Consider the following 16,541-nt stretch of genomic DNA (forward strand, 5'->3'; position numbering starts at 1 on the left):
AGATGGTTTTTGGTACGTATACCGCAAATATATATTCTTAAGGACATCAAAACCTAAAATAAAACTCCAGAAAGGTGTACAATATGGGACCTTTAAAACTGTAAAATTAATTCAAAACATTAAATAATACTATAATAGCATAAAAAAATAACAATAATAATTATTATTATTGTTATTGTAACTCTTCTTCTCATATTAAAAGGTCCATGAATCAGCACTTATAATAGAAGTCAAAGTAATTATAGTGTTAAAAGATGGATTCTTAGTGGAATCGCTGTCTCATCACAGCCTCTAAGTGCCAGATACATTTCTAAAACGAGATATCAAACTAGGGCGAGCACTCCTGGGTAATGTGATCCAGCTCTGGCTCAATGTCACCAGCAGTGGCACCTCTTGGCACATTCACAGCGGTGCATCACCCTACAGATCTCTCACAGCGCAGCCATGTGACTGTCAGAGCAGGCTGTAATCACACGAATCGTTGCTCGTGTGCACATTGCCACCAAATGACTACATTGCAAAGTAAATGCTACTTTTTAAAACCTTCTTGTATGGAAAAACAAGCAGAGGACAGTCTATAAACGATACTACTTTCTACATTCAAACAAACTAGTAATACAATATTTGCCCATTTTATCTTATTTTATTTTAGGAATTCTGCCACACTGACCCACGGCATGAGCCAAGACACCATGCCTAACATACTGTCTCTGCTGACCAGGTCAATTCAACACACTCACTAAATACCAGACATGTCACCCCTGCAAACACACTGCAGGGGCAGAGGAATGTGCCGTCATTAATCAAGTCACTGGCTACGTGCTGTCATTTGGACATTGTAAAGGACCAAAGAAAACATGTGGAACGCAGAGGTTGTTTTCCAGGGAAAACACTAGCCAAACAATCTCTTATTATCCATGTCTGCTCCAACTGATCCTTAATCCTGGAGAACCCCAGTTTTGGTTTCAAATTTAGTGAGCAGAAAGCATGTAAAGAAATCACACTTCCAAAGTAGAGGTACGTAGCAAGCTTTGGCTGCATTCCAAAATACCTCACTTGGGTCAAATAAGGTAACATCACATGCATCCTTTATGGAGTAGGCAATCCCATAATCCACTGCAACAAAAACCCAAATGAAAGAAAAAAAAGTTGACTAGAAACATGCTTCTAAAAGTACTTCAATCTAATTGACTATCATTTTAATTGCTTAGCAACATGCTAATAACAAACTAACAATATATGATGCTACATTTCATACTATCCTAGGGTAGGGATACCAAACCGACACCAAAGAACTAGCGCCTCACCTCACATCGCCTGCGTTGGGGCAAAAAAAGTTGCACCACACTAGGTTTGCACAATATATCGTTTCAGCATCGATATCGCGATGTGCGCATCTGCGATAGTCACATCGCAGGATGTGTGATGTTTAGTATACTGATCGTTATATTTATACTGATCGTTTTCACGACAGCCGTTGTGTCACGCCACCCCGCACCGCAACAGCTAGAGGCTGTCTACACTGGACATGACAAAGCGACCGTTGCAAACATGGGAACTTTGTAAGTCATAAAAAGAATGAGGGATTTCCTCTCAGAGATCTGTTGTGCCGCATCGCATCCAGTGTAAACCACATCACTGATTATAATGGGTTCTATTGTATTTTGACAGACAGTTTTACTCACTGAAAGATTTATTAGTGATGAAATAATTACTTTATAATTGTATTGGAGTTTTAAATGCATGCTATACAGTTAATCTGAGTCGTGCATTAACTTGAGTGGCGACATTACAACATTGAAATAAAAATGTAAAGCCTGTACAAATACTAGAAATCATGAGTATAAATAATTGGGAATCATGTAAAAAAAAAAAAAAAAAAATTATGAATAAATTAAAAACAACGCACATCTCATTTATCTATTATAACATTTATGTAGTTTTGTTCGCTTGGCTGTTTCCTTATAAAAGTCCAGAAATTTGTCAAGTTTTTCGTCAGGTGTCTTTTTTAATGATATGATGTCATTACGTTGCTGTCTTGCCGCCAGCCAATCGTTGCATTGCTTATCGATACATCTGCCCTTTTCGGGGAACACGAGAACGCGCAGTAATCTTAGACAACTTAATCCAGATGTTTCAATCTAATACACAAATTCGTTTGAAGAACCAAATTAGCCAGAGATCAGTTATCAGGATTAGATCTGGCATCTTTCAAATCATCTCAGATGTAATAAGCAACGTACGAAGAAAAAAAAAAAATGTACGCAGAAAAACAAAATATTACAATGCGAGTTTTTTCCAATATCATGCAGCCCTACACCACACTGGACACACAATAGCTGACGACAAATATTTTTGTTGTCGAGTAGTCGTTTGATCTCAGATGACCTAATGTAAGACCCTGCAATAATGTGGTTTGACCAGCATGGCGCTGTAGCACAAGACTGTAATTCAGCTCTCCTGGATGCAATTCAAGAGAAGACACACATGCCAAAAAACAGATGACTGTGTCCGACTACAGTCAGCAGTGTGGAACACACTGAAAAAACCAAAGCCGACGGATTCTCAAAAACCACCCAACATTGTCGTCGGCTTGGTATGTCCCAGGCTTTAGGCCCAAAACATACTCAAGTACGTATACTTGTATGAAATTTCCTGAACACAAATGCTACAAGCAAGTTTATGTTGTTTCATTCCGAAATGTATCTGATAGCAATTCATGCACACACTATATTGTCTGCCGTGTAGTAAGAGCACTATAGAGAGTATTAGCATAATTCTTCTTCTATGGTCATTTTTTCTTCCAGGTCATCTACTGTCGTTGCACAGCACAAGTTAAAGGGTTGGTTCACCCAAAAATAAAAATTCTGTCATTAATTACTCACTTTCATGTCGTTCCAAACCTATCAGACCTTTGTTCATTTTCGGAAAACAAATTAAGATATTTTTGATGAAATCTGACAGCTTTCTGACCCTGCATAGACAGCAAGGGTCTTACCACGGTCAAGGTACAGAAAGGTAGTAAGGACATCGATAAAATAGTCTGTTACATCAGTGGTTCAACTGTAATTTTATGAAGCTACGAGAATACTTTTTGTGTGCAAAGAAAACAAAAATAACAACTTTATTCAACAATTCTTCTCCTCTGCATCACCCTGGCGCCATTCTGGAGAGCTTTGCCGTCTATCGAGGGTCAGAGAGCTCTCGGATTTCATCAGAAATATCTTAATTTGTGTTCTGAAGATGAATGTAGGTCTTATGTGTTTGGAACGACATGAGGATGAGCAATTAATGACAGAATTTTCAGTTTAGGGTGAACCATTCCTTTAAAGATAATCTTGTAAGTAAAGTTAAAGCATTCACCAAAAAATGAAAATTCTCTCATCGTTTACATGTATGAACACTGATCAACATGCATACATTGAGCTCATCAAATATGGTCAACCAAAGCTCAATCGAACTAAACCTCACTGGATCTCGTTTGTCAATCAAGCATGTTTGAGCTTCCGTTTGCCATATTTGATGACATCTATGCAAGCGTGTTTCTCAGGGTTTAGCTATATATGAGATATAAATCTCTCAGGTTATATTATAAATATCTTAATTTTTCATGGAACGATATGAGTCCGTTTCATAGCTGGGAAAAAAAACCTAAAACTTAAAGGATGTTTTGAAGGCAATTCTATCGCCCCCTTGAGTATGGAGGTTTGTTACCGACAATTACGTTCAATGGGACCGTGTTTACAATACATTGGCCAAATATCACAGTTGCGTTTATGTACTTACATAAAGTAGCCTGTGTAAGGCCTTAGAAGGCAGCTTACTAGGTTTTGCCACAGAGCCAATATACTATATCACAAAACCGCAACTATAATCAAGTATCTTGGTTCAAACATCAGTTGATACAAGAACACCCACCACTTGCTCTGTCTAAGCATTGTCTCTGCAAACACACTGATAAGAAAGGCAGCTGAAGAACCTAAGCCACAGCGTAATCAACTCTTCCCAGAAGCTCATACAAAGCCTCCATCTAAACAGACTACAAGTCCTGTGGCTGCCACGAGTTTCCTGATGTCACACTGACTCTCATTCTATGATCACTATTCAACTTTTCAGGGGAAAGGCCATCCACAGGCCTGCAACAGAAACTGGCATTGGGTTTGTCAAAATGTGCATTCAATTTATAAGATGTGGCACATGCACTGCTACATTTAAGAAATGAGTCAAATTATGAATGAAGACAAATGCACAAAAATAAAAATATCAATGTACCTGTGAGAAATAATCCTGTAGTGCTGTATGACAGTTCTAAGCCTTCACAATTCCAGCTTCCCGGTTCTTTTTTTAAAATCCATTTAGCTGAATAAATACACCTTCATGTGTTACTGTCAACCAGAAATACCAGCAGAAGCCTAACTCACAAGATCTTCCAGTAATCTCCAGCACTCCATGTGTGAGTGAAAGTGATGCTACAGGAAGATGAGGCGGCCAGTTTGAGATCTCGACTGTTCTGCTCTCGGCACAAACTCTGCTGTATCTGAAAATGACCCCCTCCTCTCCTCCTCATGTTCTTTCTCTTTATCGAGCTCTGTAACCCTCTCCTCTTGTCTCCTCCCCCGACACACAAACTCATTTCAGCACACTCAAGAGCTCCACTCTGTGGCTGTACAGAAATTTGCCCCATGTGTTATTTCAATGTACTCTACCATTTAAAAAGTTGGGTTAAGATATTTTTTAACACTTCTATTCAGCAAGGATGCCTTATATTTATCAAAACTGACAGTAGAGTCATTTAGTGTTATAAAAGGTTTCTATAGGCTATTTAATTAATCACATTTTCGCATTTATATTAGACAATTTTTCATTACAAAATTACATAATATACTTTTTAATTTTAGGATGCACAACACTGATAATAAACAATGCTTCTTGAGCACCAATGATTTCTATAAGATCATGTAATATAAAAACAATATAACATTTTTACATATATGTGAATATGAGATTTTCATTGGCTAAAACTGTTAATATTTAGAATGCAAAGAAGGGTGGTTGATGGCCAATATAATAGAAATGTGTATAAATATAATTTATGACAAATTATGATTCATTTTTAAATAAACATTTTTAAATCAATATTCAATCAAAACGTACAAAAATATATTAAATCTATTTTTTTTTTTTTAAACAGAACATGTGCATTATTTTTTGAACATGTGCATTTATCATTCTTATTCCATCCACAATAAAAAAGCCAGAGAGCAAACATGCCTCTCCCTCATAGATGTGTTTGCATTCAGGCATGTTGTGGTTTCTGTCCTATACGGTCCAGTTTTCCCTACACAGTAGTGGTTCACAATATAAATGCAAACCAATCACGGTCCTGTCTGACCAGTTTTCTACCATCAGCAACCCGTTTTCATAGCTCAAAAGCTCAGCAAGACAAGCTTTGGTTCCCTTAACAAAAAACCTGATCTAGATGCAATCTGAATTCAGTCAGAATTTCTTGAACCAGACGATAATGAAAATATAATTTGATCACACAGCAGAAACCTCTAAGGACATGGTTTGCAGTAAGAAATAGAAAAGCCACTCCTTAAGGAGAACTTGCCCGAGAGACCGCCTTACTTAATCTAGAGGACTTGATTTGGGGTTGCACCAAGTAAAGCCACTGCTGACCTGGATATCTGGGGTAAGGAGGGTATGGATGGAAAGAGGATTGCCACCCACTTCCCAGTGTCAATACAGTCACAATGAAGCGAGTTTAGATCAAATTAAAAACAAACATCACTAAACTATATCATGATGGATCTTTTAAAGCCTACATACACATTAATTAAATTTGCTCAAAATTTCTCTGCATTTTGGAATAAAAAAAAAAAAAAATTATATATAATTTAATTTATTCAGTTAACGTGATTACTATTGCACAAACTAGGCAAATCCATACAAATAAGGTTGTGTGGAAAACTGTTGCCTTCACTGCAGCTGAAATTAAGCCTCCTTTAAATCCGGTCTTATCCAGAAATATCGTTGAAAAGGAATAAAACACATAAATCAAGATACTAAAGCTGAAAATAAACATTTTTTAACAAACTGATGGGCAACATATCAGGGCAGTTATCATTTATCTCTCATCGGGTTATCACATCTGTCAGTAGTGTGACCGTGCTATTTCTGAACAGAGCATCCTGTTTGTCTCATATGAGACTGAGGGGCTCTGTGTCAGCACATGCATAACTCACATCTGAATGGACAAAAGGAAGAGAAGCAAAGAGCAATAAAAAGACTTTTCAATCAAACATTAAAAATCAAATCTACTTTACTATTTTTTGTTTCTGAAACAAAACTTGATTGCATCATTCTCTTATGCATTTTGTTTTAGCAATTTTAGAGAGTGCCAATATCAATAGCTCAAACGAGAGTCAACTGGGTCATTAAAGTTAACAGAGTCTAGAGGTCAGATCAGCATTTCTGAGATTGTTTTAACACGCTCTTTATGGTAAAAATACTACAGAAATGTTATAAGTTCTTAATAGTTTGTTAAGCTCGCACCACATTACATTGTGCATTGTAGTGAATATAGTATTGTTGAGTCCGACTAATTTACTGGAATCAATTCTTTCGAACAGTTTATTTCAAAGAGCAGTTAAAAACTGATTCAGCAATTCTTAAGTTAAAACAAAGTCATTTCCTGTAACTTTTATTTGTAAGTTATTTATGCAATACAATAACTTTTGACCACGAGTCAAATTCTCTCTCACTATCAGCTCAAGCATCGGTTCTCGGTTCACGAATCGAACATTTTTTAAATACATCTCAGTTATACGATTAATAGAGATGCTGACTCGAAAAACAAAACGACTCATTCAGTTAGATGCGTGAACTAATCGTTTAGGACTGCGTTTCCCAAAAGCAACTATGGTCGTAAGTTCTATTGAACACTATTGGTAACGACGGAACTTGCGACGAAACGCACTCCTGATTGTTCTTGTGCAACGGTTGAATCGATTCACCAACAAGATCCGATTCGAGCGAATCATTCATTCAGAAACATCGTTATACATTTCCCTTCAGAAAGAATGGACCTGTTGCATATCGATCGACTCCATTTCCCAAACGACAAGAGACAAAAACCAAGCCACAACCATGATATGTAAACACCACTGGCCACTGCAAATATGAAAACTTATGAGATCCACTCACCGATTCCATCTTCTGATTTCAGCACCATGATAACAGCGAGCTCACGCGCTGCACTTGTGTTCGGAGCAATTACCTGCTGGTGGTTTAACAGACCTCTCACTTTAACCTGATAACTTAATGTTTTGAACTGTACCGAAAACCACGTCTAAAAAATCTGAGATAAAAAGGGTGTTTGAAAGTATTCGAAGTAACAGCAGAGACCGGATGTCACTGTGTGAAACCCTCATGCTCTGCAGACGGGGCGTGTCCTGGCGATGACCAACAACCAATCAGCGCCAAGCTTTGATTTTAGGTTGTTGTTTTTTTTGTTTTTTGCTGTTGTTGGTGTGCGTGCAGACACACACACACACACACACCCCTAAACACTTCATGAAAAGCAATCTAAAAAGAAACTTACAAAATTATAGGAGTCTGAACTTATAGGGAGTATGGTAGAGTCAATATAACAACCCACACATGTGGCTTTTTTGATTGTTCGGGATGGCAGGCTATTCTGACTGACACTTGTGGGAGGAAAGTTTTATGCATTGGAAAAAAGAACTGCACAAACTCCGTAAATCTATCCTAACAGTAAAACACTTCCCTATTCTATGTATAGCAAAACATAATGGTATGACTTTTATTGCTTGGTTTCAGCTCTGTACCCAATTTGTGCCTGTAACTACCAACTATCCTGCTGAAAAAACCAATAGAGCCCTGCCCAAAACACAATAGAAAATGTAATGGTTTTAATGGGAAATGTATTGGTTTTAATGGAAACTATAATGGTGTCTACTGGTATGTGATGGATTCTATTGGTGGGATGTTAAATCCTATTGGAAAAATGCCCAAAACACACTACAAAAATGAATTTTGTAATTGTTTTACTGGAAAAAAGCTAATGGTTTATAATGGTATTTTAATGGAAACCATTAGAATTTCTGTGATGGTTTCTATTGGGCTTCTATTGTTTTGTTTTTTTAGCAGGGTAGTAAAACCATCTAAATTCAATATATGAACTTTCTTTGATGGTGCTTTGTTAAAAAAAAAAAAAATTCTAGATACATCATTCAAATTTAGTAAGGACACATTAAATTGATTAATAGTGACTAGTGTTGTCAAAAGACCCGGTACTTCGGTACCAAGTCGGTACTAAAAAAGTGAAAACGTAACGGTACCAGGTTTTTTTAAGTACCGGTGGTACCGAGTACCCGTCAACCCGGTTCTTGACGCGTACGGCCCGATGATTTCCGCGATGCAGAAAACGCGGACGGAATCTCGGAATCCAGTTATAAACACGGAATTTACAGTTTAGCACGGAATAGTCACGCAGTTTGTCAAAGTTTGGATGAATTAATCAAAAGTAGGTCATTGCACTTAAATCAAATCGCGACGTGGACTAGTATCTGTAAATATTAAGCTGCAAAAGTCGATTCAAATATGAATCCCGCATGTTCTGCGAGTCTCTGTGTGAGTGAATGAATGGCAGAGACGCGCGGTTTTTTTTTTTTTACTACATACACTGAAGCGCGCCTGACGCTCGCGGTGATTCATCATCTGCCGTCTCAATGAGGACATAAATACATAAACAACATCTACAGAACTGCTCTGAGAGTCCCCTCGCGAGCATTTTACCGTTTCATTGAGTAAAACCAGCGTCATATCATATAGCTACACAGAAATGTAAAGGTATTCACGGCAACCCGTCAAAATAAAAGTTCATCTTAAAGACATTGTGCCAGAAATATAATTATATATATATATATATATATATATATATATATATATATATATATAATTATTTTTATTTTTTTTTTTTTAAAGAAGTCACAATATTTCTTCCATATTTTAATTTTAATAGTAAATCCCCTTTATTTACCAAAACAATACAATGTGTTTCAATTTAATTAATTAAAAGACAAATTAAATTTGGGTGAAACTTGTTTACTGTTTTTCATACTTTTATTATTTGCGGAAAAACTTGAAACACAATTTAAATAAAGTATAAAGAATGGCATTGATTTTTGTACATTTTTATTTTTGTTTGACTTTATTAAAAATAGTGTGTTTTTTTTTATTAGCATGTGGTACCGAAATTGGTACCGAGAACCGTGGATTTTGACTGGTATCGGTACCGAATACTGAAATTTTGGTACCGTGACAACACTAATAGTGACAAAGAGTTTTACGCTGTTACAAAAAAAAAAAAAAGTATTTAAAGTAAATGCTGTTGTTTTGAACTTTTTATTAACAAAAACATCTTGAGCATCATAGTGTCCACAAAAATATTAAAAACTGCTTTCAACATGTTTCTAGAGCAGCAAATCAGCATATTAAAAAGATTTTTGAGGGATCATGTGACACCGAAGGCTTGAGTATACTGACTACTGAAAATACGACTTCGCATCACAGGAATAAATTACATTTTATAATCTATTAAAAACAGTTGTTTTAAATTGTTACTGTATTTTTTATCAAATAAATGCAGCCTTGGCATAAGAGACATATTTTAAAAACAAAAACCTTACAACCCCAAACTTTTCCCAAGAATATAATCTCCAAACAAACTGCATGAAAAAAAAAAAAGATTTGTGAGTATATGCTCTATGAAAAGCTGCATATAAATCTTTATACTGATTTCAATTCTTGCGACCTAAAATAATCTGAAAGATAGAAAGAGAGCAGACGGAAGAGACTTAAGATGTTTGAGGGATGTTCAAGCCTTCCAGCTACTCTTACACACAGAGGCTTGTTTTCTCTTCTCGCCCCCGGGAGGATATTGGTCACATCTTAACCGTGACCAATGGCTGATTATCTTCAATACAGGATGACCGAGCACTACGTGAACAAGCTCTTTGTTTGGGTGTTTACTGACCCTTTAAGACTGCTGAAGAACAAATGTGGAACTAATTTGAGACAATAATGAGCCAACAAAAATACATCAAAGTTTTTAATAAGTGTGAATTTAAGTTGAACATCAGACTGCAGCACCTGGAGTTGTGAAACTTGATTCATTTTCATGGAGCTACTGGAAAAAGCATGCATCTTTTTCGGTATCTCATATTCATAAATCTGATGCAACTATAGCCAGTGTCTACAGTTTTAGATGCACAAGGAAATACATCATTCTCATGAAGCTTTGTTTGTATTTGTTACCTCAGAAAAGAGGGTGTGGAAGGCAAACGCCAGCTGCTCTCTAATGAACACAGCCTGGTGTTTACCAGTAAAATTAATGCTGAGTTATTAACATGTGGGCTGAGAAATGACACAAAGCAGACTAAAAACTATAAATCAAACAAGGAATCTTCCTCAAAGATAATCAGCCAAAAAACTTAAAGTCATTTGGAAATGAATCAAATGTTTTACTGATGTTGCAGTCACACTCTTTGTCAGCAGGATATGATAGACATTTCATCATTATGTCCATGTTTAAAAGGGCTTGACTTGCTGACTTGGTACGAAAGAAAAGAACGTTTGTATGTCAAAACAAAACGACTAGTGCTATAAGTAGGGTTGTTCCGATTCCGATACTAGTATCGGAAATTCCACCGATACCACAAAAAATTCTGGCATCGGTATCGGCGAGTACTTGAACCCATGTACCGATCCGATACCATTTTCTTAAACAAGACCTATAGTTATGCGCGCTAGCTTTGCTTAACGCTGCAAATAGGAAATCAATTCTTCTTCGCTGCTCAGAATGCAAACACAGGAAGCTGTGCTGTGTTGCCACAAGCAACCACTATTTAGAGCAGCGAAGAAGAAATACAAACGTGCTAGCACATTGCCAGTAAATCACTTGCATATGCGACTAAATCTTCACCCTGGGCGACTAAATGATGTCTAATATTAGCCACTGGCTGATAAATAATCAGATTTTACTCGCCAGTGTGTGAGTTGGAGGCTATGTATAAGTTTAGCACAGATATATTGTCACTCGCCGAACACTCTGACTGAGCGCTTCAGAGTTTCTCTCTCCGTCAAGCTATCTATTTTTCAGATCATCTGAATGAATGCGCAGCGCACCTGTATTTGACGTACCGTAAGCTCTAGTGTGAAGCGCACGACTCGCCGTCGCTTTGCTTTTTTTCTCAAACGCAGAGAGAGAGAGAGAGAGAGAGAGAGAGAGAGAGAGAGTCTTTTACATGTAGTGCGTCAATTCCGAATGGTATGTAAACGATATTCTTTGTTGTATTTTTCTGTCAAAATAACAGAGTTCCTTTGGAATTCTAACTGCCGGGTTCTCCGGTAGTAGGCGGAGCTAATGAGCAAACGACAATCTCATTGGCTGGCGCTCACCTATTATCGTCCCTGTTTTGATTTCAGCCAATCAGTTCGAGCCAATGCAGACAACGTGATTAATATTCATGAATCCAGCAGCTCGTTAATCCTTAGTGCATTTATATTGTTCTTAGTAGAATTCATAGTATGATTATTATTATCTTATCAGTATTATTGATAGTTTTTCCCCCATTTTTACAGAAACACTGAATGATTGTATGTATCAATTCATACAGGGCTAGTAAGTATAGCTGTATAACCAGATACACAGTATCGGATCAGTACTCGGTATCGGCCGATACCCTGAGCCTAGGTATCGGAATCGGTATCGGGAAGGGAAAAAGGGTATCGGAACATCTCTAGCTATAAGACGGGTTCTTCTTGTCTACTACCTCACGGACTTTGAGCACCCCGGTGCTTTTGCTGTTTTTGAATTTTTTAAATATGTACCTGACATTTTTTGTGACAAATCAAAACGTATTCACAAGCTAGCATTTGAGGAAAAATCTTGCTGTTCTCAACAGTAGCAGACTGCCATAATGACACTCTTGTGCTTGCTTTTACTTCACCCAGACACATAATTCAACACGTTATTATTTACAAGCCAGCCTACTGATGATTAAATGCACCAAGTCTGGGTCACTTTGGTCTGACCATTTTTCAATGTTCAAATAAAAAAAGATTTGACTTGTTTGCATGGAAATATAAAGTTTCAGGATTTAAAAAATAATACAATTAATGTAATTGAATATATAAATATCTAAAATAAATGAACTAAATATAAACTACAGTTTAAATATTTTGGAGTCAGTAAATTAAAAAAAATCTATTAAAATATCAATTAAAATAAATGCTGTTCTTTTGAACTTTGTATTCATCAAAGAGTCCAGAAAAAAAATAAATTTATCACAGTTTCCACAAAAATATTAAGCAGCAGAACAGTTTATCATCACTGATGATAATAAAATAAATGAGAGAGAAATACGAAAACCATAAAGTCCTTGGAATAAAACTACTACAATAGAAGCAAAATACCCAGAAGCAAGAAATAGAAGTGTTTTCAGTTTAAATTTCACAACAAAACACTTCAAATGGAATTATGTTTATGGTCTCTTTTTACACTTGTGGCAGCATAAGCTTTTCTAATTAAACCTGAGGAACTGTTCTTAATTACTGTAATAATTAAAGTGCATTATAATAATGTACCATAATGTGTCACAGTTTCAATATTTATTGATTGTGACATTGAGATGGCCCTTGCCAGCAATGTAGTCTAGCACTAACAGCTTCACAAGCAACTGGCCCTTAGCATCCACTCACCTACCTTTCCACAGCAATAAAGTGTCTCTGAATGTTAATGCACTGTTTCCCTGCAGCGACTCCTGTACCGTCACCATCATATGCACTGCTGGAGAGACCGCGAGAGAAAGTTATCAAAAATAAATCATGTCCACTTCTCCTATTGAGCCGATACAACACACACATGCACTGTGCCACAAAACTGACACACACAGTCACATGAGTCACAAGATCATAGGGCACAAAAGTCCATTACACTCTCTTTGACCTCAAATGAAGGCAAACCCAACCAGAAAACAAACCAAACGATTACGGTGAGATGATTCTACTTATCAAGATGATACAAGATGCAAGACATTGAAATACCTCAAACTTATTATACTATATATTATCTACCATGCAAGGCTTTGAGTCACAAATACGATTTTAAATCTACATTAGAGAGAATATTCCCCTAAAATTTTGTCCTAACCACGCTAATACAGCAGTGTGAACAAACATATTCATATTGAACCATTTTTTATGATTAGATAAGGATTTGCAAGCCCCAACATGCAATGCAGCATGAATAAATTATGTGTTTACTGTTACACGATTATTGGTTTGCTGTTTGTTGACTTTATGCTTATGTTGATGTTTTCACTGTTGTTAGTTAGTCATCTTTTTACTGCGTGATGTTTGTAGATTGTCACTGTGCATCAATATAAGACTATTGCACAGTTTATCTCTGCATTGCAAGATGTTTTCTTCTTCAAAAGCAAAGATTTCAGAATTCGCATTGTATTATCTATGTGTGAATGAAAATTTGACAATGTATTGAACAAAAAACTTTAGCTTCCCAGAATTTATTAGCTGAGAAAGACATTTTTACATTTACTGAATGATGAATTCCAAATCCAGACATTTTAATTGAATGCATCATGTTGTTTTTATTTGTAACTTTTCTCAACATGTATGCAGTGTATAATGCAATAAGTTAAGCAGTAGCATATTCATTCCACCAGAAGGCGCTGCAATTAAACTTAACATCATTTTATTAGCAAAAATCTTAAGTGCTTCTTAACCAAAAGAGTAGCATGTCTGTATACAAGACCTAAATTGCATCTGTTGATCACAATTTTAAGCACTGAGATAGGGAAGAAGAAAAAAACTAATTTAATTACACACAGTAAATCTGGTGCTTGATTTAGAAAATAATGATCATATTGAATCCAGGATTTTTGTAATGGCTAATGGCTTTATAATAATCTCCATCAAGGTTCTATTATCTTTTATTAAAGCTATTTTGGTAGAAAAGAATGGGAGCGAGAAACTCGGAAAAGAGAAAGAGAGAGCTGTTCATTCACAACCTAATCTAGAATAGAAACAGTAATGTTCTTCCCTCCCTCTCTGCACTGCATGCGCAGGAAAACATTACCAAACAAAAATAACACCATAACTGACCCTGAGGTAATATTAGTGCTCGTGCTATGTCATTTTTCAAAGTCCTCACATTTCCAGCAAATTTGGTACATTCTCTTTTTCTCTGTAATTTCCTGTCACCTCATGTACTTTCCTGGTCTCTCCTCCTTCATGCCTATATCAGAAATGGTACATTGCAGCTACTGAAAGTCACTGCAGAAGGAGACGGATAAAACGCATGAAAACATGTCCAGGTTATATTTCATCCCAAAGTCAGAGAGAAAAAATGAGACACAGTAAGTTACAATTGTGAATAAATGCGGTGTTTAGGGTTTAAAATTATTAACAGAAAATACAAATTGCATTCTCGTTTCTTGAGACAGTACCAAACACCAATTCCATGTATAAATGTGGCCAAACTAAAAAGCAGATAACAGAGAAGACAGAACAAAAACCATCTTGCGTATTGGGTTTAAAAACTACTTTTAAGAATGTGGATGGTTATTAAACAGTAACGTAGTTTAATAAAAAGAATGGTTTAAAAAGAATAAAAAGAGAATACTTCCTTTAAAAAAATATACTAAATATTACAGTAACCCCATTTTAAGCAAATGTTGCACTTCTTACACTTTAAAATTTTTATGAATGTTTTCAAATTTTTGGTTTGTATACATAATTTGTTATATATAACTTTTTATACTTCATGTAGTTTATATATGTAATATAAAACAATTGTTATATTATGTATATAAATAAAATATATATATATATATATATATATATATATATATATATATATATATATATATATATATATATATATATATATATATATATATATATATTACACAGTGACCCTATTTAAATAATGAAAAAGCAAAGGCATTCTTAAACTTTATTTATTTATTTTTATGCTCAATTCTTTTATACAGTTTACATGTAAATCAGCCAACAATAAAACAAGTTTTCAAAACAGCTCTCTCCCTATCTGCCATTGGTCAATAAAACAGCTAGCCCCGCCCCAAATTCACACCATTGGTTGAGTCGATGTTGTTGTATGGCCGGGTTTAGAAGAGATGCTTAGTCAAATCCACACTCTAAAAACAAATGGTGCTATATAGCACTAAAAGTGGTTCTTGGCTCGTAATCATGGAAACATGGTGCTATATAGCACCATATCTTTAAAGATGCTATACAGCACCTTTGTCAAATGGTGCTATGTAGAACCATAAGAGGTGCTATATTGCATTGTATTTCTGCAACAAAAATGGTGCTAAACAACACCAACAGTGGTTCTTTGGCTCGTAAAGAACCTTTAAAGGTGCTTAACAGGTTCTTTGTATGGCAGTGGTGCTATATAGCAACTTAATCACCCCAAAGAACCACTGAAGAACCATACAGGAGCTTAACAGGTTCTGTATATGGTAGCGGTGCTATATAGCCCCTCAGTCATGCCAAAGAACCGCTGAAGAACCGGTGAAGAACCGTTGAAGCACCAAGATTTGGTGCTATACAGCACCAAAAGTGGTTCCCCTATGATTATGAGCCAAAGAACCACTTTTAGTGCTATATAGCACCAATTTTTTTTTTTTTTTTGAGTGAACAGACCGATATTTTGATTGTGCCAGTTATTTTGGGGGGAAATCATGGCTTCTTTAAAGTTTTTTCTGCATTGTGGGATAGGAGAAAGTATTATCAAGAAAACCTAAGCTTTTAAAATTCAGGTGTTAAATAAATGATTGCAAAAATGACTACAGAGAAAACTCAGAAGAGACATGGGAGAGTTCAGTACAACAGGTGCACTGAAAAGATGAAGTGTAGATGTTTTGATATATATATATATATACACACACAAGTTAAAATGTGTTTGTTGTTTGATCTGTGTATACATGAGCAAAATAAATGCTGCCTTTGAGGAGAAAGTATGAGTTATCTGAACTCTGATGTAGAACCCCTGCTCTCTGAAACTGCAGGAAACGCATCTTCTGAGCAGGAGACCAGATCAGAGAAATGAAATGAGGTGAGACTCCTCAGGGAGATGCAGTGCCTTTACTTGATGCTGCGCCTTTACTTGATGCTGCTTTACCCAGCAGACACAGCTAAAATACAGACAAGACTCCTCCGATTCACTATGCTGATTCTGTATTCTGATTGTGTGTGTGTGTGTGTGTGTGTGTGTGTGTGTGCAGCAGAAGCCAGTTCTAGCACACAGAGCCTTCTGTTTAACGCAAAGCAGATGTGAGACTTAATCACAATCCTTAGTGAGACAGTCTGAATACATTTAAATATCATTTCCACCTTATAACCTTTACACTAAACTCACTCTGGCTAACTCTGAAGTCCCATAGATTAATTCCAAACAGATCTCAGTGCTA

At 36.1% G+C, this 16,541-nt stretch overlaps 1 protein-coding gene across 7 annotated transcripts in view; it reads right to left on the bottom strand.

The window, feature by feature from the left end:
* The window catches only part of cyth1b (cytohesin 1b), a 65,353-nt gene that overhangs the window by 24,600 nt on the left and 24,212 nt on the right, over positions 1-16,541 (bottom strand). For 3 of the 7 annotated variants that reach the window (XM_058792863.1, XM_058792865.1, XM_058792864.1), the window contains exon 1: positions 4,273-4,414. The exons of 2 other annotated variants lie outside the window; for them this stretch is intronic. Coding sequence is in view for 2 of the 5 variants with exons in the window: in XM_058792859.1 (XP_058648842.1) it covers positions 8,707-8,815 (109 nt within the window). In the remaining 3 variants the exon portion in view is untranslated. Of the gene's footprint in view, positions 1-4,272; positions 4,415-7,206; positions 7,476-8,706; positions 8,904-16,541 lie in introns of those variants that run through there. 2 more of the 7 variants (XM_058792859.1, XM_058792861.1) reach the window with 2 other exon arrangements.

Source organism: Onychostoma macrolepis, chromosome 12, assembly GCF_012432095.1.
Source record: "Onychostoma macrolepis isolate SWU-2019 chromosome 12, ASM1243209v1, whole genome shotgun sequence".
NCBI lineage: Eukaryota > Metazoa > Chordata > Actinopteri > Cypriniformes > Cyprinidae > Onychostoma > Onychostoma macrolepis.